This window comes from Hyperoodon ampullatus, assembly GCF_949752795.1.
Source record: "Hyperoodon ampullatus genome assembly, chromosome: 6".
NCBI lineage: Eukaryota > Metazoa > Chordata > Mammalia > Artiodactyla > Ziphiidae > Hyperoodon > Hyperoodon ampullatus.
This window is the reverse complement of record NC_136919.1, coordinates 62090511-62117321: the sequence shown is the minus strand read 5'-3', so window position 1 is coordinate 62117321 and position 26811 is coordinate 62090511. Positions and strand designations below refer to the sequence as shown.

General features: G+C 40.9%; 1 protein-coding gene across 3 annotated transcripts in view; it reads right to left on the bottom strand.

Annotated features, from left to right (window-relative positions):
- The window catches only part of TTC39B (tetratricopeptide repeat domain 39B), a gene marked incomplete at its 5' end in the record, with an annotated part of 127765 nt that overhangs the window by 43105 nt on the left and 57849 nt on the right, over positions 1-26811 (bottom strand). Inside the window, 6 exons of one of the 3 annotated variants that reach the window (XM_079707242.1) lie at positions 689-753; positions 3906-3973; positions 9430-9506; positions 10481-10612; positions 13844-13954; positions 23859-23954. In XM_079707242.1, coding sequence (XP_079563368.1) covers positions 689-753; positions 3906-3973; positions 9430-9506; positions 10481-10612; positions 13844-13954; positions 23859-23954 — 549 coding nt within the window. Of the gene's footprint in view, positions 1-688; positions 754-3905; positions 3974-9429; positions 9507-10480; positions 10613-13843; positions 13955-23846; positions 23955-26811 lie in introns of all 3 variants that reach the window. The other 2 variants (XM_079707240.1, XM_079707241.1) reach the window with 2 other exon arrangements.

The window sequence follows — 26811 nt, the reverse complement described above, 5'->3', positions numbered from 1 at the left end:
TTCAAGACAAGGAATATTATAAGGAGTTACGTAGGAACATTTTATAATGATGAAAGATTAATTCATTAGGAAGATAAAACAATTAAAATATACATAAGTCCAATAACAGAGGTTCTAAATATACAAAGCAAATACTGACAGAACTAAAGGGAGAAATGGATGACTCCAGAATCAAAGCTGAAGATTTTTAACTCTGTGAGTAAAGGATAGGACAACTAGATAAAAATCAGTAAGGATATAGAAGATGTGAATGACACTATGGTCCACTTTAATTGAACATCTGAATCACTGCAGACACTTCATTGGAGCAGTGATGTTCTAGTGTCTGGACCAAAGACATACCTGTACATACCTGTCATTTAAAATTTATAAATTGTTTTTAGGAGAGAGAAACTAAGATTATCTAATCAGAAATTATGTAAGTAGTTTTCTTTACAGATATTTTTCTTTTAAAACTGCATTTAAACTTAAATTGTGTTGTCCTATGGCATTGAATACACCTCAGTAAGCCAAAAATCAAGTGCATTTTTACCAACACCAAATTTTAAAAAACATAGTCATACTGACTGAGAACTTTGAAGTACAAAATGGTACATAGTACAAGAATCACTTAGAAACCACAAGAACGTGGTCAAAAAGGTACAAACCTTGTTAAAATATTTTTTATAAATCTTAATTTTTAACTTACTTATATATTTGGTAACTTGTTCTAATTTTGAGTCCACCTTTGATGAAGTTGATCATATTTTCATCCTGAAAACAATTAAATAATTAGATCATTTAGCAAAAGATTCTTAAACTGTCCCCACAGCTGTGTAGCTGCGTGATTAAAACAAAACACTATCTTTTGAGGATATGATTTTTAAATTAAAACATTCTTCTTGCTTTATATCTGAAATGATTTTTTATCATTTTTCTTCCAAGTTAGAGGACAACAAAAAGGAAACATTTCTTAAATCCTTGCATTACTTTAAGGAAGTAAGGAAGTAGTCCTCATCAATTTGGGGCCATAAAGGTTAGTCCAAACATACTTCAATAAACATCATCAACTACTGAGCAACTTTCTTCTGGGTTCAATGGAATTCAAAATGGCTGACTTTAAGGATATGCTCCAAGGACTTTCCTGTCTGTCTTACTCCAAGTAATGGGATTATGGTTCTTCTTTAGGGGGTACTTTAGCAGGCAGTCTATTTAACATTGTGGATTTCAATCATATACATTTCCAGACCACAAATAACTGATGTGGATTCTAAATTTGTTGTCACTAATATGAAATAATACTGTTTAGGGGAAAAAAGATCACTTCTCTTTGCCTGATGGTCATCAACCATAAAACTGGGGCAGCTGGCCTAAATGAATGACCTTTTTAGGGTGAGCATTCTAGGATTCCAAGAGTCTCTTATTAAAGCATATCAAATAACTGCTTGAAAGATGTTACTCTAATAGAAGGTGCTAATGGAGATAGTCCCATGCTTTTCTAGTCCGTTAATATCAGAAGGATGCTCTGGTATTGATTTCCTGTGCACTTGAGCATCCTTCTGAAACAAAAGAAGAACTAATTTTAGTTTGTTAATGTCATCAATTACTTAAATACTTAATATTTAAATTATTAAAAGAATCAATAAATGTAAAATTCACTATGCAATTTAAATGTTTGTTTTCTGATTTTAAGGAATCCTCTGGTTACACAAGTTCCAATAATGGCCAGGAAAGAATTTCTTAAATTGGATTAAAATCTGCCTCAAATAAGAATATTTCATTTCAGGATTCACCAAACATTTGCTGAATGCCTATTTTACAGCAGGCACCCAAACACAGAATCAGACAAAAGCAACACAACTCGCTAAGGGATGGAGACATGCATGGATGGAGACATGTGGGGGATGTCATGACAGCACAAAGGTGGGCGGGGATGTGAAGAGGTCCACAAAAGCCTCCTGGAAGCATCAATGCTTAAAGCACACACATACACACACACACACACAAAGACTGGGAAGTAACCAGCTGAAGGAAAGAAGGCAAGGTAGGTATGAACTTTGCAAGCAAAAAAATAAAACAATGCTCAGGGAAGCATTAAAGATCCTGGTGTGCTTGGCTTGGCCATCTGTGCTTATATAACTCAGCACTGCTGCAGAAACCTACTGCAAAAAAGGGAATGACTAAGGAATAGAAAGCTACCTGTGTTGTACCTGTGCCACTCAAGTATGCAACATACCTGCCAGTAGCAGTTGAGGACACTGGTAAGAGGAGAGTGGGGAACTGGGGGGGAGATACCAGTTTGGATAGAAAAAGCCTTCCCCATTTGTGATATTCTGATACAGAACCACTGCCATAGTCAATGAGGGCTACTAAATGCTGAAGCAGAGACATGACCAGGAGAAATTCTCATCTTTGAGAGGGTGCACAATTGCACAATGGAGGGTGAGCTGGAGGGAAGAGAAACTACAGACCGAAGGTCCCTGGGTTGCCATGCAGTCTAGGGAAGAGCTGACAAGCCCCCCACTAGAACAATTATAGTCAGAATAAAGAGGAAGAGACGGAGCTGATAAACCTTCAAAAGGTAAAAGCAGCATGACCACGAGCCTGGCTGGATACAGAGGCATGAGAAAGAGGGGAGCCATGGATATCTCCCAGACGTTGAACTACAAGCCCCCCAGACATAAAAAACAAAAAACTTTCAAATCAATGATTTTATTATCAAATTATCATTTGAAAAACACATCAGAAAAAACTGGGGGCCTCTGTGACTAGCCTTATGTTTACTGAGGCAGTAAGACTGTTGTTTTCAACCAGCCTTTATAATATGTGGGGTTTTAGGAAACAGGGCCCTACACCAGATTGACTTAATTTTACTTAACCAGAATCCAACCTAAGAGGTCACCCTCCAGGAAAAGAGAAAAGCAACTCTCAATTCAATGTAAATCATTGAGATTGAGGAAGATTCTCCATCTTACAGTTGAATTTCTGCCCCCTTACAATCTCCACCCCACTTCTACCCCACTTGTATCCATCACCGCCACCTGCGTGGCCACAATGTTAAAATCCATATTTTTTAGAAGAACTGGAAGCTACAATGACAGGCAAGTACTGGTGGTAACAATTCCTAGAGGTGAAATTTAAATGCCCCATGAGAAAAGGAGTCATTGTTTTGTTTAGTGACTTGGTACGTGGGCCTCTCACTGTCGTGGCCTCTCCCATTGTGGAGCACAGGCTCCGGATGCGCAGGCTCAGCGGCCATGGCTCAGGGGCCCAGCCGCTCCGCGGCATGTGGGATCTTCCCGGACCGGGGCACGAACCCGTGTCCCCTGCATTGGCAGGCGGACTCTCAACCACTGCGCCACCAGGGAAGCCCTGTTTAGTGACATTTTTTTAACTGCTCTTCCAAAATAAGAAATAAAAGAAAAGGGAATGAGAATACAATGAGCGGGGAAATAAAATCTGAGGTATACATGGGAAGTTTGGCTCTCGATGCATGCATAACTAAGCTTTGCTGAAGCATCTGATGCAAGAAGGGAACAGCCAAGGATGCTGAAGCCTCCTCCAGCCGGTCACTCCTGTGTGCAGCCCTCCACCATAAGCAAGCACAAAGAGGGATAACCTCACAGTCCTCGTACAGAGCAGCATCCTGAAATTAGGTGAGGTAGTTGCAAGACAGCTTCTTCAAAAGGCAGTGGTTCCCAATAAAGTGAAGTTCGAAACAGAATTTTAAGTACATTTGAGTAGGAAAAAAAAAAAACAAACCAGGGTCTTCTTTCAGCAAAAGTTTATCAGTAATAACAAATATCTTTCACTACAACTCTAAGTCAAAAGAACTGAAGCACTGACATAGAATGAGCCACATTTCTTCTATGTCGTACTTGGCAGGCTTCCCGGGCAATGCTGATTCTAAGCCAAATGTTCATTACCTGCACAAACGTGAGGGCTGCTTTCTGTAGGAGGCACTCGGCATAACAGATTTCGGCATGCATTTCCTCTATTAAAAACAAATAAAAATATATTAAGGAAAATCCCATATCCACCGTAATTGCTCTGAGATGTTCAGAAAAAACGGGTAGATAAATGAGCCCAAGGGAGACAATAAAAACCTAGGTTGCTTCGGTGCTTCCATAAAAGTGGAATGATGACCTCAGTTCTCAGGCCCTCAGCAAGAATTTTCCAGAATGCATGAAATGTTTGGGGGGAGTTATCTTTGGCTCCATTCACATATAACTGCCAAGAGTCAGGCCCTTGGTGTCAAAGACCCAAACTCAGCTCACCAAAATGTAAAAACCAAAATGTAAAAACACTTCTTGGAAAAAAAGGAAACCACTTATCTGTTAACTTAACGGGAACAGGCAAGTTAAACACAGTTATAGATTGGAAATCTAACTTAAATATACTAATTTTAGCTTCTAAAACATGAAGGCATGATAGTCATGACAATGGTTAGGCATGCTATTAACTTGAAGAGAAAGCAGTAATTCCCTAGGGTTCTAGGAAAAAGAACTGGCCTGCGTGCCCAACTCATGACTCCTCATTCAGGGATGACTTGATGTAAAAAAGTCACACTAGCACAGTTTGGGGCTATTTGGATCACTGAGATATCTAGTGCAGGAACAAGGCACTCACAAAAGGGCTACATAAAACTACGTATGTATCCCTGGGACACGTGGAGTGCCCCAAAACACGTGGCCTATCTTCCTAAACAGTCCATGATACCTGCAGAGATTGGGGAGGGAGAAATCTTTGCATTTTCTTTTTTTTTTTTTTTTTTGCATAAACAAAATAAGCAGATTCCCGTTTTATCCATGGGATGCAAACTGGTATGTTATTTAAGTAAATGAGCTTTGGGGTACTTCACGGCCTAGGTGGCAGGGAAGGCCCTGCCACGTGCTAGTTGTAGAACCTCGAGCAAGTTACCCTCCCTCTCTCTGCTGGTTTCCTTGTTCCTAAAGTCCAGCTAATGACATCTCTACCTCAGAGCTGAAGAATTCAACCAGGTGCTGCCTGTGAAGCTCACTGGGCAGAGTAAGCCCTTGATGCATCAGCTACTTTCACTAAGATTACTGCTCTTGGTCCATGTCATGCTTTTTGCCAAAAGTTCAGGAAGTAGAACATCTTTATGTGATGTAAGTAACTGAAAAACGGGGTATCTCTGTGTTAATGGGAACATTGTTGAATCTAACTGGATAAGAACTGGTGCTTTATTTCTTTCACTTACACACACAGGACCCCTCCCGACCACACACACACACACACACACACACACACACACACACACTACTAGTTCTCACAAACAGGTTCAGCTTCCTGCCACGCTCATATTCCAAAGGCTGATTTACAAAGAAGCAACAATGCAACTAAGATCTTCCAACAGCACGCATAAGATGGGGCCAGACACACAACAGGCCAAACTTGAGGAGCTGTGGCCTCTGCACAGTCTAGCAGCATCAGCAGCCAGAGTCTCCGTCCTTCGGAACACCTCACCTCAAAGTGCTCCCCTGAATTTTCTCCGTGTGTTCAGTGGGAGAAAAACTGGTAACTTTTATTTTTACAGACTCACTTGAATATCCTCTTTCCAGGGAAACTTGTAACAAAGTGGGAACTGTTAGTAATTATTCACTTTGAAAGCCTGCTCAGTAACCCAGATGGCTGGCTTGGGGCGTGTGCCAAGAAGGGGGTGAAGCGGCTGCTGGGAGAGAACCAACACGAGCAAAGGCAAGGAGCACTGAGCCCTGCGTGGCAAGTCCAGCGGTGCACCTTTGGCTGAAGCACGAGGTGTGCACAAGGAGGAGTGGGCAATGAGCCTGGAAACGTAAGTTGGGGCTGAATTATGGACGACCTTGAATATCAGAGTCTGGGCTTCCTTTGGTAGACAATGGTGAGTCCTTGCAGAGATCTGAGCAGAAGGGCAGATGGATCAGAGTTAAGCTAAAGATGGACAAGTCAAAGAGCAGCACAAATGACGTAACAAGAAGCCAGAGATAAAAGGGAAGAAAGTTTGAACTCTGTATTCTGCGTGTAAGGAATCTTCATATTAAATTCCTTGCACATCCTAAGCACTGTATATAAACGTCGGTTTTTAAAGGCAGTTTGAAAGCCATTTAGGGTAATATGCCAGCCATGAGGAAGGAAGAATGGGTGTGTCCCATGTTAAACCCACAAAAAGTTTAATTAAATATCCTCTCTCCTGCAGAAAACCAGCCATTCAAGGATGGAAATGGAAATTACCAAGAGGAAAAACAAAGTGCACCCTAAATCCACAATGTTTTGACATGCTCCCTTGAACACAAAGTCTGTTTGGGTTGCAGCAACAGCCAAACTCATTAGGAATAAATGCAATTTAATTTATAAAAGTCTTATTTCTTCACTCTGATTGATTTATATTGGGCAGCCCTTAGCTCTCAAAATTAGACATTTGGCATTTACAAATAGGTACCTACCAGAACATCTTTTAATTATAAATTCTTCAGTTCACTGAAGGAAATATCTTCATTATACACTGAAGTGTCAGCTAAGCATGCCTTCAGACATAAAAGTCTAAATAAACCTTATTTCAGAATAGGTTAAAGTCACAGCCTGATTTATTTTCATAATTTTTCAATTAAGACCTTAGTTTTTAAGAGCAGTTTTAGGTTCACAGAAAAATTGAGGGGAAGGTACAGAGATTTCCCATATATCCCTTTCCCCCCAAATACGCATAACCTCTCCCATTATCAACATGCCCTCCAAAGTGGTACATTTGTTACAAGTGACAAACCTCCACTGACACATCATAATTACCCGAAGTCCACAGTTTACATTAGCATTCACTCTTGGTGTTGCACATTCTATGGGTTTGGACAAACGTATAATGACATGTATCTGTCATTATGGTATCAGTATTTTTCACTGCCCTAAAAATTCTCTGTGCTCCACCTATTCATCCCCTGGCAACCATTGATCTTTTTACTGTCTCCATAGTTTTGCCTTTTCCAGAATCTTATATGCTTGGAATCATACAGTAGGTTGCCTTTTCAGATTGGTGTCTTTCACTTAGGAATATGCATTTGAGGCTCCTACACATCTTTTCATGGCTTGATAGCTCATTTCTTTTTAGCACTGAATAATATTCCACTGTCTGGATGTACCACACTTTATTATTTATCCATTCACCTACTGAAGGACAAGTTCTGAATAAAGCTGCCATAAACATTCATTTGCAGATTTTGGGGTTAACACAAGTTTTCCGCTCCTAGTTTTGTAAGAAACTACCATACTATCTTCCAAAGTGGCTGTACCATTTGCATTCCTACCAGTCATGAATGAGAGTTCCTGTTCCTCCACATCCTCACCAACATTTGGTGTTGTCAGTGTTCCAGATTTTGGACACTCTCATAGGTGTGTAGTGGTATCTCATTGCTGTTTATTTTTCAATACTTCTAAATATGCCATGCCCAAAGACAGAATAAAAAGATAAGAACAGTACCATCTATTTTCAAGATGTCTAACATAGAAATAATTCAACATTTCCTTCATCCATATGTGACACATTTCACGCCCTTTTCTACCCAACTACAGGAGAAGGTGTGGGGTATGTGGCTTAGGGAAAGGCAGATCGGGTTTGAACTCTGCTCTGCTAAGCAGGTAATCTTGGACCATTTGTCTAATCTCTCTGAACATCACTTTCTAGTCTATAAAAAGGAGGTTACACAGGTTACATTGGACAATGCTAAGGAAAGTATCAAGGACAGTGTCTCACACATAGAGAGTGCCTTTAAAAAATGGGGCATTATCATTATTATGTTTTAAGTTATTATTATTATTCATATTTATACCAATAATACCATGCCATTCTTTTGTAAACTAAGGTTAAAAAAGAATCTCAAATGCCAGGCTTTATATTGCAAAGAAAAAGGGAGGCAGGGGGAAATGGGCCACAGGAGAGAAGCCATACAGAGGAAAACAGAAGAATATAAATGAGTCAAATTTCTTTGGGGCCCATTTAATTTCCCACTGACCTACTTTAGTGGACTTTAGGTCTCCTGGGGCCAATTTACATAAATGGCCCTAAGATGAAAAATATGAAAACATAGTCTATCTGAAATCAAGGGGATAAATAAACTCTTAAGGGTCCTTGGAGGTCAGTTTCTGGAGAAAAAGATGATGAGCTTCAGCTGCCTGGAGGGACCAGTGAAATCCACTCTGCCGTATGACAGCTGCAGGGCCAGCATCATACCTTTTGGAACAAGTCTTGTAATCCTCTCCTGTTATCAACACTCTAGTGAGCCCAAGTTCTCCAATGTCCATAACAAGTTGATAATACTCTTCTAACAAAGCAAACAAAACTTCATAATGAAACACACTCAAAAATGTGTCTGGCACACACTTGACCACTAGGAATGACAGACAGCAGTATCCAGAATTGCTCCTGCCTTAATCGGCTACAGCTACTTTAACGATTTTGTGTTACCTCTTCCAGAGAACAAATTTGACAATGACAACACAGGCACAAATGCTCCTTGGATGGCAGCAGCTTTACTCTACAATGGCCTCATTTGAAAGATGTTATTTTTTCTTCTACAGGTGTACTGGGATGCTCCTTTCTTATAAACCATCCTGACTAGAGAATAACACTAATAAAACAGGGCTGATCATAGAACTTCTGCCCTAATCTCTATGGAATATCAAGCAATTGACAGCAAAAGGAGTCATTTCCTCCCAGCCATTTGATCAAATGCTGGATTCTTGAATATTCCTAAATGTCCACAAACCAAACATCTTCCATACTGTGAAACATCATCATTATTTTAAAGGTATCAAAATTACTTTGACCTTGAGGAAAAAATTAATAGCTTGCGGAAAAATAGAAACTTTTGTACATGGGTGGTATAAGAATATAAACTGACCTAATTTTTTGCAGAAAAAATTGTCAATATCTATAAATGTTTTCTATTTTCAAATAGTCCCAGTAATTCCACTTCTAGCAATCTATCCTATGAAATACTTACAAAAATGCATGAAGACATTATTTGTAATAGCGAGAAAAACAATGTAACTGCCCTTCAATAGAGACAAAGTAAGTAACTGATGGCACCTGTCCTAAGGAACAGCTATTAAATAGAATGAAGTACAATTTATAAGTCTTGACATGGAAAAAGTCAATTGCCAAAAATTACACTGTAGCATAACATGTATCACAGGATTCTACATTAGCAAAAAATGAAAAATACATGAAAAACTACAAAAAATCCTATGTGTACCTTCTGTATATATTTGTACATGTACACAGAAAAGTCTGCAAGGCTTGAAAACCAACTATTAACAGTGGTTACTTCTAGAGGGTGAGTATGATGGGGCAGAGAAAAAGACATTCCATTTACTTTAAATTATACATGTAAGTGCTGAATTTTATGATCATGACCACATTTTAGTTTTTCAAAGGAAAAAACCCTTTTAAATGCCTCTTACCTTCAGTCAGCTGTTCCAATGATCCTCTAGAAAGAAGACTTGAGAAAGATTCTACGACTGTGCATTTTTTCCTGTATCTGCAGAGAATAAGTAGAAGGGGAGATGGGAAGTAGAAAGAAAAAAATAACAATAATCAAGCTCATTTTCATTTGACATTCATTTCAGTCACAATCACACCAAAGAGTCACCAAAACAGAACTCTAAACCCTAAAATCTCTGGGGCAGAGACCACCCTTTTGAACCCTGCACATCCAGCTCCCAGCACTGGCATCCTGTGGGCATTTAATCCAAGCTTACTGAACAAGTGCATGGACAAACATACACATAACAGTCAATACTAACCCTGTCATGCACCTTCCCTGATCTCTATGGCTAAAATCAGTATTTCTGTTGTTAAGGGTCACCTCGCCACGGGTTAAGAATGGAGTTAGGGTGCAGTGTTTGGAAACTCTCTTCCCTTGAGGGGCTGGAAACATAATTACAAGAGGACATAATTTCAGCAATGTTAAAATTCACCAATGTTAGTTAACAGCTTTTGCTAGGAGCTTCCTATACACACAAAGATTAAAATAAAAATGAAATTCCATGTCATTTCCACCAAGCAAAAGTGTTTAAATATATCCATTTAGACAAATAAAAGACTCCCTTCTGACTTTGCAGCATTTCCCATATAAAAGAAGAATGCTCCTTGCTTGGCCGGGCTTGGCATGTGGTACCTAAACGCTCCACCAGGGGGACCCCGAGAGATGCTTGCTGCTAATCCCACTGAAATCCTCAGCCCTTCTTGGTAAATTCAAGTACCAACGAGAAAAGTGGAAGATATAGATGCCACGTGTTCCGCCATCCCAGTATCCTACTATAATTCTTTAGTGGAAATATTTTTATCTCCCGTACATAAAACTACTTGAGGCCAGGAACCTGTGATGCTCAAGTCCTTTTGTATAACCGTGGCCAACTTCCAACAGAGATCTCAGTCAGGCTAAGTGCATTTTGTCACACAGACAGAAAGGTTTGTAGGCGTGTCTCAAGTATTTAATTACTCAGCTCATACTTTTGGCAGGTTTGTAAGGCGTCCTTCATGGCAGAAATGCCATTTTGGATGTCCTGTTGCTCGAAGGTCATGACGGCCTGTAGCACCACAATGGTACTGTAGCCCAAGGCATGGTACATGCTCTCCTTAGCCCTGGGGAGAACACAGAAATTACTACATTTCAATTCAACTGAAAAGCATTCAGGTCTCATCTGAAACTAATCACAAGAAATTCTAGTAAATCCATGACGTGACTTTCACAGTAACAACTTTTACTCCTTCACCATGGTCACTGAAATAATATGGACTATGAAAGACATGCCCTAAAGAACTCAAACTCTGAGGACTTGCCAATTCAAGCCCAAGCAGGCAGCACGAAACTTTCCAGGTTGAAGCAGAGTGCGGCATATGCTGTTCCCTGTTTGAGCACAAGGGGGCAGCCTGCTGACTCATTTCCTAGAAAATGTTTCAAAGCAAACCCAATATTTCCCAGTTATACAAGAAGCAGTGTACCATCTTTTGCTCTGAAATAAGTGCTAAAATAAAGGCCACTGGAAATATAGTTTGTGACAGAGAAATTCTGATATGTTTTTTGAAAGGTAAGTCTTGTTTAAAATCATCCCCTCCCTTCTCCCAGCCAGAGGCCACGAGGAAGCAAGATGTTTGCAATAAGTTAGGTCAGCCACAAAGGGCCCAGACAAAAATTCATGGTAGATCTCTTACCAGATCTAATCCCATTATCTGGGAATCCTGATTAAAGTTCTGGATAATTCAAATTATCAAGTTATCTGTTCGATTCTTAAGGACATTCAGCCCAAATGGATAGCACATCCCAGACTCTCAGGCTATGAAAACCTCACCATCTCTTTCCTCAAAACGTCTCAAGCTATGTTAATTAGTTATTTATAAGATCTACAATATTAATGCATGATTTTATTTTTAATTCAAATACATTTTTAAAATACTTTTTTTTTTTTTTTTTTTTGCTGCTCTGCAAAACAAATACAAGCCACAGTATACTTTCCCCCCAAGAAAGAGTCTAAACATCCTTTGGTAATTTGCAGTTAGTCCCAAACAGTGAGGGCACTGGCTATTCAAAAAAAGAAAAAAGAAAGAAAGAAAAAAAAAGGAATAAGAGGAGCCCAAAGTGAATCAGCAATTGTGGTTTTAAACCTCACATTTAAAAAAAAATTTTTTTTTATTGAGGTGTAGTTGATTTACAATGTTGTATAAACCCCACATTTTAAACCAAAAGCTTCTCCAAGGGGAAAAAAGTATTCAAGTGGGAAAAACGTATGTTTAACAGTGAAACATGCATAAAGATCAGAGAATATAAAACTTGACTAAGTGTAAGACTGTCATTTATTTTCATTCCATATTATGACCAGCTGGGTGTCAGTGGAGGAGAAAAAATGGAGACTTTTTGAATAAAAAACAAAGGAGACAGGCAGGCAGATTGAGAGAGGAGAGACAAGGAGAGAACAACAGGCAGAGAGAGAAAGAGAGGGAGGGAGAGAGGAAGACAGAGGAAGACAGAGGGATATAGAGACAGAAGATGAAGAGACAGACAGACAGAGAGGTCTGAAGGACTAAGAAGGACAGAAGGAAAAAGGCAGATACAGGCAAGGTAGAGCAGTGGTCCCCAACCTTTTTGGCACCAGGGACCAGTTTCGTGGAAGACAATTTTTCCACGAACAAGAGGGGTTGGGGTGGGGGGGTTTCTGGGTGATTCAAGCGCATTGATTTATTATGGTCTCTGGGCAGTCAAACCTCTCTGCTAATGACAATCTGCATTTGCAGCCGTTCCCCAGTGCTAGCATCACCCCTCAGCTCCACCTCAGATCATCAGGCATTAGATTCTCATAAGGAGCGTGCAACCTAGATCTCTCACATGCGCAGTTCACAGTAGGGTTCGCGCTCCTACAAGAATCTAATGCCACCACTGACCTGACAGGAAGCAGAGCTCAGGCGGTAATGTGAGCAATGGGGAGTGGCTGTAAATACAGATGAAGCTTCACTCTCTCACCCGCCACTCACCTCCTGCTGTGCGGCCCAGTTCCTAACACACCACAGACCAGTACCCGTCTGTGGCCCGGGAGTTGGGAACCCCTGAGGTAGAGGATGCGAGACAAGCATTGGGTGGAGACAGCCCTGGGCAATTACCATAGGACTTCACCATCTATTTTATCATCTGTTCTTAACCTCTGAAATGCTAACTGATTGCAGCTCTTCTAAGTCTGAGAATTACCACAGCCTCAGTAGGCACATTAATTTCTAAGATTCAAAGGCAATGACCAGAGTCACATCACCCTGCTCACCCTACAGACTCCTCAAAGGAATGAGAGTCCCACTCTGTGCCCACGTAAATGTCTTGAAATTATTATCTGAGGTCTAAGCTTCATCCAAGGAAGACACTGTGTTTGGAGGCACAAGGTAAGATTATTCCTGCCGAGCTCTAGTCACACTGTACAGGTGGACACTGGGGTCAAAGTGAGGCCTAGTAAGAAGGCTAAGCATAGGTTTTGCTGCCACATCATCAGAATTAACAGGTACTATTAATTGAAATGAAACTGCCTAAGTGATTTATCACATAAATAGGGAGTCCCAGTAAGATTTTTATTATCTTAAATTTCTTTTTAGCATCTGAGATTACCATATTTTAGTTCTTCCCACACCCGTTTCTTTTCTTTTTTTAAATTTATTTATCTTATTTATTTTTGGCTGCACTGGGTCTTCGTCGCTGGGCACGGGCTTTTCTCTAGTTGTGGCGAGCAGGGGCTACTCTTTGTTGCGGTGTGCATGCCTCTCATTGTAGTGGCTTCTCTTGTTGCAGAGCACAGGCTCTAGGCACACGGACTCAGTAGTTGTAGCTCCCGGGCTCTAGAGCGCAGGCTCAGTAGTTGTGGCTCACAGGCTTATTTGCTCCGCGGCATGTGGGATCTTCCCAGACAAGGGATCAAACCCGTGTCCCCTACATTGGCAGGTGGATTCTTAACCACTGCGCCACCAGGGACATCCACCCATGCCCATTTCAAAAGAAACTTTTCTCAATGATATTTAAGTTTCAGAGGACTATCCATAAAAATATTTCACTGAAGAAAGCCAAATGAAGCTCTATGAAACTAATAAGATGACACTATTTGAACAAGTATAGAAATTAAGATAGGAGAAAGAATCAGAAATGCTCTACTAATTAAAGTTGAAACGACAGATTTCTTAACTGGATATTAAAACTAATCAACATTTAGGGGTCTCAACCAAATTAGTTTATAAATATTCAGGAGGAAGTGCAGAAAAATTAACTGACAAGAATGATATCAGAGACAGAATCATCAAAAGCATCCAAAAAAAGATATTTTATCTAAAAGAAATAAAGTTAATTACCATGGTCGAAGCAATTCTAAGGCATCTGTAAATTTGTTACTTAGAAATAAGTTCAGTGCCATTGCACATTCTTCCAGGCCACTCCTGAGATCCACCTTGGTTGACAGTGACCTAAAGATCAAGAAAAAAATACACAGAATTTCTACAGTTTTTACTTTATCAAGTTGTCACAGGGAGTGTGTGTGTGTGTGTGTGTGTGTGTGTGTGTGTGTGTGTACACTTTGGAGACAGAAGGACAGGCTGGGATTCTACTCTGTCACTTACTAGCTGTGCCTCTAACCTCTGGGAACTTGACTTTCTCACCTGTAAAATGGGAACACCACCAACTACTTCATGGGGCTGTTTTGAAGATGGAACAAATTGACAAATAATGATCATAGCAGGCACTTAGTAAATGATAGTCCCCCCATCACTCCGAAGACCACAAGTGTAGGAACTACATCTATTCATGAGTGGGAGCAGAGGTTATTTTGTTTTAGTTTGATTGTAGGGGTAAGAATGTATGTGAGTGGAAAACTGCATCGTCTAAAATCTAAAGAAGACCCTGCCAGGTTATTTGTTTTTGATTCCACAGGAACTATCTTACAGCTCTGTAAATTATACGTAACTGATATCAATACAAAATAACTGTTGTCTATAGACACGTGTTAAAAAAGAGACAACAGGCCCAATCATCAAAAAAATCTACAAACAATAAATGCTGGAGAGGGTGTGGAGAAAAGGGAACCCTCTTGCACTGCTGGTGGGAATGTAAATTGATACAGCCACTATGGAGAACAGTATGGAGGTTCCTTAAAAAACTAAAAAGAGAACTACTGTACTACCAGCGATCCCACTACTGGGCATATAACCTGAGAAAACCATAATTCAAAGAGTCATGTACCACAATGTTCATTGCAGCTTTGTTTACAATAGCCAGGACATGGAAGCAACCGAAGTGTCCATCGACAGATGAATGGATAAAGAAGATGTGGCACATATATACAATGGGATATTACTCAGCCATAAAAAGAAACGAAATTGAGTTATTTGTAGTGAGGTGGATGGACCTAGAGTCTGTCATACAGAGTGAAGTAAGTCAGAAAGAGAAAAACAAATACCATATGCTAACACATATATGGAATCTAAAAAAAAAAAAAAAAGTCATGAAGATCCTAGGGGCAAGACAGGAATAAAGACACAGACCTACTAGAGAATGGACTTGAGGATACGGGGAGGGGGAAGGGTAAGCTGGGACGAAGTGAGAGAGTGGCATGGACATATATACACTACCAAACGTAAAACAGATAGCTAGTGGGAAGCAGCCGCATAGCACAGGGAGATCAGCTTGGTGCTTTGTGACCACCTAGAGGGGTGGGATAGGGAGGGTGGGAGGGAGATGCAAGAGGGAGGGGATATGGGGATATATGTATATGTATAGCTGATTCACTTTGTTATACAGCAGAAAGTAACACACCATTGTAAAGCAATTATACTCCAATAAAGATGTTAAAAGAAAAGAGACAGCAGGCGCAAAATGGAGTCATTTATGCTAAGCCCCACCAGGACTTAAAGCTAACCTAATTACAGTTCCAACCTTCTCCAAGAATGTGACCTATAACCAGCCAACCTGGAATTTCCTGAACAGCACTTGGAAATCCACTGATAGACCCCTTCCACTTCCCTTAGGAGGGCAACCTAGCCTAAAACAATGCATTCTTTACTATTAATTTCCTCTTTCCCCTGCTTCTTCCTTGCCTTGAAAAACCTTTCCTTTCCTGCAGCCTGAAGGAGCTCCTTTCTCTTGCTAGATGGGATGCTGCCCAATTCACAAAGAGTTTAATAAAGACAATTAGATCTTCAAATTTAGTCAGTTGAACTTGTTATTTAACACACGTAAATTCTGTCCTGGCCTTCAATCGACTTCCCTCCTCCACTGTGGAAGAAGCTAGTTTTGCCTGAATCTGCACATTCATTTCAACATTCCTTTACTCCATATAAATTTGTGCTGTTTTGATATCTCCTTCAAATCTGTTTTAACATCTGCCTAGTTCTCTCCCTGATTAATGAGTTAAGTAAAAATTTTAACATCTGTTCATTTTTACATCTGTATGAGTCATGATTTTACCTTTTGAAACTCATGTTAATTATTTATGATTGATAGAAATTCTGCCCTTTAAAATGAGAGCGATCTCTAAAATGTTTTGTGTAACATCTTTTAACAAGAAAATATGTCAGTAAGGAAATAAGCAGTACAATGATTCATTTCAAAGTGCTGAAAGTTGAATTTCTGTGCCACCATTCTCTCCATATTCACTTCTTAAGCAGGAAAACAAAAATGCCACTTCGGTTACTCATCTTCCAGAAGTGGGTTCTGAAGGTGCTGCAGGGAACCACCCACCCTCTGCCCCCAGGTCTTCTCATGGCTGGTTCCTTCTTGTTATTCAGATATCAGCTCAAAAAGCACCAACTCAAGACCTGCCTCATTGACCTCAGCCCAACCTCTCCCATTGTTTTGTCTGCTCTATACCACTTATTACCATCCAAAATATCTTGTGCCTATATTTGTGGACCTGTTTGTCTTTGGCTATCTTCCCTCTCTAGGATATAAATGCAAGGAGGTTGTTTTAGTCACTGCTATGCCCCCAGGGCCTTTGGTTGTATCTAGAACATACTACAACCCCATAAGTATTGTTGAGTGGCCAGATGGGTTGGGGGGATAGAGCGCTGCTCTGCGAGATGCTCAGCAACAGAATTCCTTATGCCTGGGACCTGAAAGCCTCTCTCCTCCAGGGTGGTGCAGAAAGGAGACAAGCTCTTGGAAAAGGGGTTAGCTGGAGAGCTCATTTTGTGATGGTTAATTTTATAAGGCAACTTGAATGGGCTAAGCGATGTCTAGATAGCTGGTACAACATTATTTTTGTGTCTGTGAGGGTGTTTCTGGAAGAGATTAGCCTTTGAATTGGTGAACTGAGTAAAGCAGATGGCCTTCCCCAATGTAGGTGGGCATCAGCCAATCCGTTGGGGGCCAGGATAGAACAAAAAGGCAGAGGAAGGCGGAAAGCGTGATCTCTTCTCTATTTGAGCTGGGACATTTATCTTCTCCTCTCTTGTGCTTCTGGTTACCAGGCTGTCGGGCTTCAACTGAACTACACCACTGGCTTTCCTGGTTCTGCAGCTTGCAGACAGCAGACCATGGAACTTCTCGGCTTTGAAAATCACGTGAGCCAATTCCCATGACAAATCAATCTCTCTCTCTCTCTCTCTCTCTCTCTCTCTCTCTCTCTCAATATATCTCCTATTGGTCTTCTTTCTCTGAAGAACCCTAATACTAACACAGAATTGCTTTGCCCTTAAGTTTCTAGTGAATGAAGAGGTCAAATACGAATGCTAGGAGTTCACAAACCTCTCTCATGAAAATTTTTCACAAGTAAACTGCTTAATACCTTCCATATCAGTCCAGCTCCAAATTTTGTCAGTGTTAGTTCCTGAACATCTCTTGGATTTATCCTGTTTCACCTCGACTGCCTGCCAAGTTAGCTGTCATTTGCTGCCTGGTGTCTACAGACACATTTCTCCCCCTACTTCCTCCCCCTACCTGCCCCCCCCAATCAAATCTCTACCTAGAATTCATTCAGCTAATATTTATGGAGCTCTAACTACACACCGGGCACTCTTCTAGGTGTTGGGAATACACACTGAGCAGACCCATAGGGTTCCCGGCTATGGAAGAGCTGGGGAGGGAGGGCAGACTTAAAACAAGGAGACCAGTAACTAAGATCATCTCAGACTGGGATAAGTGGTCTGGGGAAGAAACTGGCTGGGGAAGGGGGTGAGGTGAGGCCCAACATTAATGAGGATGCTCATAGAAAGTTCTTGAAAAGGGTGACATCCAAGTGCTGCAGAGTGGAGGCCGCCATGAGAATATCTAGGTTGAGGGGAGAAGGGAGGTTCTAAGCTGGGAATGCGGTGAGCAAGGCAGAGAGTGGGAGGAAATGAGGACAGAAAGCCGGCAGAAAACAGAAACCACGGTGGCAGAGAAGATGGACTTTGTTTTGTTGTTTTTGTTTTAAATAGCAATGTTATTTTATTTTTTTAATTAATTAATTTACTTTTTTTTGCAGTACGCAGGCCTCTCACTGTTGTGGCCTCTCCCGTTGCGGAGCACAGGCTCCGGACGCGCAGGCTCAGCGGCCATGGCTCACGGGCCTAGCCGCTCCGCGGCATGTGGGATCTTCCGGGACCGGGGCACGAACCCGTGTCCCCTGCATCAGCAGGTGGACTCTTAACCACTGCGCCACCAGAGAAGCCCAATTAATTTACTTTTTTAACATCTTTATTGGAGTATAATTGCTTTACAATGGTGTGTTAGTTTCTGCTTTATAACAAAGTGAATCAGCTATTCGTATACATATATCCCCATATACACTCCCTCTTGCAGTCTCCCTCCCTCCCACCCAAGAAGATGGACTTTATTCTAAGAACAAAAGGAAATTTTTAGCTCAGCAACCCCCACTCCCTTCCTCATCACCCCTTCCCTTCAACCATTAGGTTTTCCAGTGTTACCTCTCACCTGTTCTCTTAATTTCCACTCTCACCAGTTCTCTCAGAGTACAGCTCATCTTTTGTTACCAAGAAATGGGCTGAGAACAGATACCAGTCCCCTTGCCACAGAAACAGCCACCTCTGCATCTCAGCTGGCCACACTGGCACCCGGGTGGATGCACTTGCAAGCCCAGCTCAGAGGGAGAAACAGAAGTAGGCACTCGGCACCTCCAAACACCGTGAACTCAACCTTTCTAAGCGTTTTACTAACCTGTTCACGTGAAATTAAGACCCCCTCCCCTCCAGAATACCAGTGCTACCATGTGTTCCACAAAGAATGACCAAGAGAGCAAGTGGAATCTCAGCTAGGACTTCTCACACACGTCTTGGGGTCAGCTGTTCTCTCCATTCCCGCTGCCTCCACATTAACTGAGACTATCACCACTTCAAGCCTGAATTCTGAAACAGTCTCCAAGAATGCCTTCGTATTACCAGCTGTGCTTAGGCGGCTCTCAAACTTTAGCGTGCATTCAACTCACCAGAGGGCTTGTTAAAACAATACCACTAGGCCTCACCACCAGAGTTTCTGATTCAGTAGGCCTGGGGTGGGCTCAGCAAGCTCCCAGATAATACTAATTTTTCTGGACACCACCCTCAGACTATTCTGCCTAAAACAGATGTTCAATCACACTGCCCCCTTAGATCAAGGACCTAAAATGGCAGTCACACTTACCACATAAACCCTTCTGCTCAGCCTCATAACAACTGTCCAACCAGCCTAGAGTGATGAGCACGACTATTTAAAAACAGCCAAGGATCTCCAAGAGGCTCATCATTGTGACATCATCCTCCTGAAGCCTGATGTGATAGAATGAAAATTCCTGGGCCGGCAATCAGAAGTCAGCATTGCCATTCTCTAGTCTGTGACTTTCAGAAAGTCACTCCACCTCCCTGAGTCCGCTGCCTCATCTTTGAAATGCCCTCCCATTTCACAATGTGTGCAGGAGAAACCAAGGCCATGGTTGCTACAAGGGTACTTGGTGAACTGTCAAGGCCTATGCAAATTAACAACCATGTATATATAATTCTCCAGAAGCTGTGAGCGCTCAGCCCTTCTCAGAGGGACTATACACGCATGGTCTCCATCTGTGGAAACCCCACCCAGGTGCCTCTATTAATATATATCTTCAGTAAATATATATCTTTCTTCCTGTTTCTGAATTAGAAGATATGTTCATCTAAAGGCAAAATGAGTTTTTCAGTCTTCTACTTTAAAAAGGATGGGCTTCCCTGGTGGTGCAGTGGTTAAGGATCCACCTGCCAATGCAGGGGACACGGGTTCGAGCCCTGGTCCGGGAAGATCCCACATGCTGTGGAGCAACTAAGCCCGCGAGCCACAACTACTGACCCCGCGTGCCACAGCTACTGAAGCCCATGTGCCTAGAGCCTGTGCTCTGCAACAACAGAAACCACCGCAATGAGAAGCCCGCACACTGCAATGAAGAGTAGCCCCCGCTCGCCACAACTAGAGAAAGCTCACGCGCAGCAATGAAGACCCAATGCAGCCAAAATTAAATAAATAAATTTTAAAAATAAAATAAAATTAAGTAAATAAAAAGGAAAAATATCTAAAATAATAACTTGTTTATGTACTGAAGCAACTGTGGAACACAAGCCAAGTTAGCAATGATGACAGGGGGGAAAGAATAAAATGTCAATATGGAAGATAAAGGAGGAATAAATTATCTTCAGAACATCTGAAGCATTATTTGTTACAAAGTTTTTCTTATTAAAACCTTACTGGTGGGCTTCCCTGGTGGCGCAGTGGTTGAGAGTCCGCCTGCCAATGCAGGGGACACGGGTTCGTGCCCCGGTCTGGGTAGATCCCACGCTAGGCCCGTGAGCCATGGCCGCTGAGCCTGCGCGTCCGGAGCCTGTGCTCCTCAACGGGAGACGCCACAGCAGTGAGAGGCCCACGTACCACCAAAAAAAAAAAAAAAAAAAAAAAAATCCTTTAATCCTGAGATGCTATACCTCTGTTCTTCTTCCTGCTTTCGACAAGTTTCTCAAGTAGATCAAGAAGACAAAATATACTTTGTCTTAGAGATTTGAAAGTGGGCAACCTTGTCGTCATTCCATTTCCTACGCAAGGCCAAACAACATGTCTCTCAACTCAAAAAGATATGGTAAGAGGAGGAAATGATGGGAAGGCTCAGGGCCAGGGTGGAAAGTCTTTCCTCCTTTTTCCAAAAGTGACTTTAACACAACTGCTTCTGGGTGTCAACAGATATGAAGTGACGAACACAGAACTTAACAAATATCTGCAACTATGTCACTGGTGCCCTGGAAGGACACGGGCGATAACTCGAACTCAAAATATTTCAGAGTTTTGCAAGGCATTTCAGTTAGCCATGTACTGCTCTCGACATCAGGATCCTTACATGGAAAGATTCTTTCCTGGCTCTTTCAAGTTGAAGTCTAATCAAAAGAAACCATGGTTGTCAAAACACTTTGTAAGACTAAACAGATGAGAGGGATTACAACCAGGGAAGCAAATGGGTTCATCATTAAAGATGCTCTGGCCAGGAAATGAGGAGATGGAGCATCAAGATGCAAATCAACCACTGCCTGGCTGAGGCACCTTGGGTATGTCACCTGCCATCCAGGATTGCTAGTTTGTGAAATAGTGACTAAACTCCCTCCTTGATTGCCTCACAGCTTTGTGTAGAAGAGCAATACACCGGGTGTCAGTGGAGCAGTCACATGGGGAGTATACATTAGCTAGGGTGCCATCATGCTCTGTGCGGTCTAACTACCCACATACTTGCTCAAGTTTGAAGCATTGCTCAACTTTGCAGATGTCCTTCTGGGCTGCTTCACAATAAATTTACAAGTGCTTGTTTTTACAAATGCATTAGAAGACCTGTTGACTGAAAGGCAGAGTAGGGATATTTGTTTCATTTTTTTAAAGAAAAATCTTAATTTTAATAATTTAATTTTAAAATGAAACCTACAAATGCTAATACTATACTTCTTACGTTTCCCTTCTGTTTCTTCCTTTATGTCTTTAACCTTTTCCTCTCTGCCCTCTTTCCAACTCAGAAAATGCACAAATCTCACTCATTTCTACTTAAAGTAAAACCAGCCAAAAAGATAACTTTCGATTTTGTCTTCTCTCCTGAACTTCTCCCACTCCTTCTCTTCATAGGCAAAAGCTTCAAAAAAGAGTTGACTCTCACTTTCCCTACTTCCCCTCCTCCCATTCATCTTCCACTGTAGCCTGGCAAAGAACCCTCTAAGCTAAAGGGCTATGATGACCTAACTACAAAATACAAAGGATGCTTTCCAGCCTTTATCCATGTAAACCTCTCTGCAACACCTGGCTCTGTTGACCTCATTCCAGAACTCACCCCTCCCCAACCCCTTGCCCATCTTGCAGCTACCATCTCATTTAATCATCCTGTCCCTCAAACCTCCATAGCTCTGCATGAAATCATTCCATTAGCTGCTCCTTCAATGTCTGTGTTCATGGGGCTTCCTTCCTTCACTCTCTTCTCATTTGTTTTGCTCTCTCTTGAAAAGAGCACATATAGCTCATGCCTTCAAAACTACACATCGGGCTTCCCTGGTGGCGCAGTGGTTGAGAGTCCGCCTGCCGGTGCAGGGAACACGGGTTCATGCCCCGGTCCGGAAAGATCCCACATGCCACAGAGCGGCTGGGCCCGTGAGCCATGGCTGCTGAGCCTGCGCGTCCGGAGCCTGTGCTCCGCAGCGGGAGAGGCCACAACAGTGAGAGGCCCACGTACTGCAAAAGAAACAAAAAACAACAACAACAAAAAAAAAAAACTACACATATGCTGAGAATTCCCAGTCTACCGATATAGCCCAGAGCTCTCTCTGAATGCTATGCCCTTAATTTATCACTGCTTTCAGTAATATTTTTTAAATTTATTTTATCCCAGCTTTCAAACTCAGCATTATATAAATGTTGATGCAGTGGTTGCCTAGGAAACTATCAGATCAGTTAGAGGACAACTATGAGGGAGGAATACATATTTCTGAAGATAGCTCAGATTTCCATGAGGAGAGACATATGAAATTAAAAAGTAATGTGGTAGGGCTTCCCTGGTGGCGCAGTGGTTGAGAGTCCGCCTGCCGATGCAGGGGACACGGGTTCGTGCCCCGGTCCGGGAAGATCCCACATGCCGCGGAGCGGCTGGGCCCGTGAGCCATGGCTGCTGGGTCTGCGCGTCCGGAGTCTGTGCTCCGCAATGGGAGAGGCCACAACAATGAGAGGCCCACGTACCACCAAAAAAAAAAAAAAAAAAGTAATGTGGAAAATAAACGCCTTCAGATCCTGAGAAGTTATTTTCAACTTCATCTCCATTCCTCAAACCTTATAAATATTGCACCCCTTCCTTATATTGTGAGGGTTGAGTCCTAAGACAAACCGCCAAGCCCATGAGTATTGTGAACATGCTCAAAAGTAGCTGAAATTTCAAATGCAAAATCTAAAATGCCGAAGATGTGCTGTATAAAGTTTAATAAACGCGTAACGATAAATGGAAAGCACTTATTCATGGTATAAAATAAAGCTTTAACAGAGTTGCCTTAATAACTGAGAAAGGAACAACTTACATATTCAAAAAATGACAACTGGCTAAAGTAATTCTAAAATGGGCAGAAAGGAACAGTACTTAGCAATCAAATATGATATTATAAAACATATTCAGTGGAAAGGAAAAATGTCACGATATATTATGCTTTGAAAAGTGGGTTACCAAAGAGTAAAATTAATATGATCCCAATTTAGAAAAAAATTAATATCTCTATATATGAAGAGAAAAAGAGAGAATACACACCCAAAAAACAGTTATGGTGATGGTAATACATATTTTATCTCTCCTTTGTGCTTTTGTATATTTCCTGAATTGTCTACGACAAATGCTTCTTAAATGCACTTTTAAGCCAAAGTTACAAGAAGAATACAATTAGAAAAACAATCACAATACAATGTTCAATGAATAAGGTATGGCTACATCTATATCAAGGAGCACATGCCTAGAGAAAAGACTGGAATGAAATATACCAAAATTCTAACAGTCCGTGTTAAAGTGCTCCTAATTCTTCTTTCTTCCATCTTCCCTGATGCTTGGCAATATGGTTACATTATTTCATAATAAAATAAATGGTTAAAATTTTTAAAGATAAAAATAGGCTCAAGAGGGAGTTGTACCCCAAGAGTTGAATTTGGTTTTGTTTCTGCTTTTATGTAACAGGGTCACCTACTCACTAAATCCCTTAGGAGCTCCGAGACTCCTTCCCTAATTTGTAAAATGGGCACTACACCTACCCAGGCCTCTCTCCACCCTACCCATTAGTAAAACACAAAGCCCTATCGTAACATCAACACTGCAATTTACCCAAGGGTTGGACTGCTCTCCCCAGTCCCCCAGGAATACCCGCAACGCCCCCCCACCCCGTTCCTGACCTTTTCACATTAGATGTTCGGTGCTGTCCAGATGCCTGTTTTGTATCAAATGATGAGAAGTGTTGGCTGCTTGTTGCCATATCTACACGAGAAGGCCTGTTAATAAAAAGGCAGTGAGGGTTGTTACTTCTTTGTCTTACAGGAAAAGTCTACATAGATTAAAGTATACGACACAAGTCCTTCAATTATTTATGTTATCTCACTTCCATTTCTTATCAGTTGTGAAAATCAAATAGCAGAATCCACTCAGTTACATGGTGAATATTCCTGAAATACAGCCCCAATAAAATAAACTTATTTTTCTTTATATTTCAGTACACAAAAAAGAAATTAATGAAATCACCCCCCAAAACTCTCCACCCAAAGATAACATTGTAGCTTGTATATATCCTTCCAAATCTTTTCCCAAGTAAATCTATCTATCTATCTGTCTATATTTTTCTTAATTGAAATGGAATATTACTGTAGGGGAGGAAAAATTTTTTGTCAACCCTCTTAGGGTCCCCGGCTGGGTCTGGAAATTAAACTGACAAAGACAGATCAACAAGAGAAAAGCACACAAATGTAATTGAATGGTTACATGTACATGAGAGCCTTCATAGGAGAATGAAGACCCAAAGAAGTAAGCAGAGCAGAAATCTTTTATACCTTTCTGACAAAGAAACAATACATTTGTCAAGAATTGGCAAAACAAATGGTGAAGGCCTAGTGGTAAATGGCGAAGGAATAACTTGGAATAAATAAGGGTTAATTTAACAAGATTTGTCTGCAGACTCTCTGAGCTGTACGAGTCTGTCTCCAGTAAAAACAGAATTTATGTCCTACCTTGAGGCAGAAAGAGGGAACTTTTTCAGTGTTTACTGCTTCTTGATTGCCTTCAGCTCAAAATGATTTTTATGTCAAAGAGGCATACGTATTTTGGGATAACATATTCTGGTTTCCTTCATTATATGCTAAATTTATCCTGAATCTTTTCTTCTCAACAAATACAGAGTTGCTCTATCATAGCTAGTGTCCACATAGCAGTCTACTGAATAGAGGTAACATAATTTGTTACCTATCCCTCATTTTGAGGCATGCTAGTTGCTCCCAATGTTTGGCAATTATCAATACAAACAATACTGCAATAAGCCCCTTTACTCACTTGCCTGATTATTTCCTAAGGATAAATTCTGGAGTGAAAGGGCAAGTATTTTGTAAAATATCTTATGTTTTAAAAACTGCCTTGTTTCCCATTATATATTTATACCACAGAATGCCGAGGTAACATAAAGGAGCTGGAGACCAATCTGGTTTGCAGAATCTTAGGCCACATTTTGACCTAGATCTACCGCAGAGACACACGCGAAGGCAAGCCTACTGCAGAGAAGGAAACTTCCATAGAGCTTAAGAATAAGCCCTGCCCTGTATATAACAGAATCGTCAACCTCCCATCAATGATTCACCTTAACTGTCCACAAGCCATAGAGAAGAGAGGAAAGGGTTACTGACCATCCCTTTAGGAAAGCTTCTTTTTTTTTTAATTCTAAGATGTCAATGCCCTTATTGTACATTAAGTGGAGTTTGATTATATTCTACCTTCAGACTTCCCAATAGGTAATATTTTATATTCAACATTCATCTTTTCTTGAACATGCCAAGTTTCCTAAATTTCATACATCAGGTTAGGGGAAAATCAAGGTTCTTTTCAGAAGGGTGGTTGGGTGTGGGTGATGGAGAAAAGAAAACGCCACGGTTAAGTGGAAATGTAGCTTGAAGGCATGTTATTTTCTATCACAAGAACTTCTTACCAGGAGAATGGAGGAAGCCCTAAGCACTTAGGTAAACGAGACTCCAGGGTACTGACTGACATCTCAGTTTACAAGCAGGGAAAGAGGAATAGATAGATTCAAAGGGCTGTCTAGCCTTTTGGACCATTCTTGCCTATCTGTTCCCTTACAGATTCATTTATAAGGGCTAGAAAAATATGTTCTCTGAAATGTATATAAAAATATCCCCATTTCTCATTTGCCTTATCTTTAATTTTAAAATTCTCCCCAATATTGAAATTTTTATATAATCAAAATTAATCATTTCCCTTTAATATTTCTGATTTTGAGGGCACACTTAGGAAAACCTCCCCTCCACAAAGATTATATAACATAATTGCTGCTTATTTTTTTAATATTTAATGTGTTGATCCATTTATAATTTGAGTATATGGTACAAGATAGTGCTGTGTATTTTTCTTAATCTTTTGCCATTTTTCCCAAGCTAATTTTTAAAAGCCTGTATCTTTACCCCAATGATTTGACATACCATATATATAAAACACTAAATTAATTAAGTTCTGCTAAAATCAAGTCTGTGGTGTCAGGTAAATGTTGCATGTTTCAAAGCTACAATTATAGCATCTTTACCAGGCAGAAAACACTTAAATTTAGCAGAACTTAATAATTATTAATAAAACAATACTAGATTTTTTCATTTTTCTGGGGTACAAAAGTTTCATTTTTTATGCTTTTATATACATGTACATTAAGTCCCAGAAATTCTACAGTATTTTAAAATTCATATTAGTATCACAATAAGTACATCATGCTACAAACTGATTTTTTTCCGTTTTTTTTTATAGACCTAATTCACTCACTTACTAGATAGTAAACTACTATCTAGTATTTTATCAAGAACCTATTTTCCCCTTTTTTTTTTTTTTTTTTTTTTTTCCCGGTACATGGGCCTCTCACTGTTGTGGCCTCTCCTGTTGCGGAGCACAGGCTCCGGATGCACAGGCCCAGTGGCCATGGCTCACGGGCCCAGCCGCTCCACGGCATGTGGGATCTTCCCGGACCGGGGCACGAACCCGTGTCCCCTGCATCGGCAGGTGGACTCTCAACCACTGCGCCACCAGGGAAGCCCTATTTTCCCCTTTTTTATGAGAAATGCTTAAACACATGGAGAAAATAATTTAACA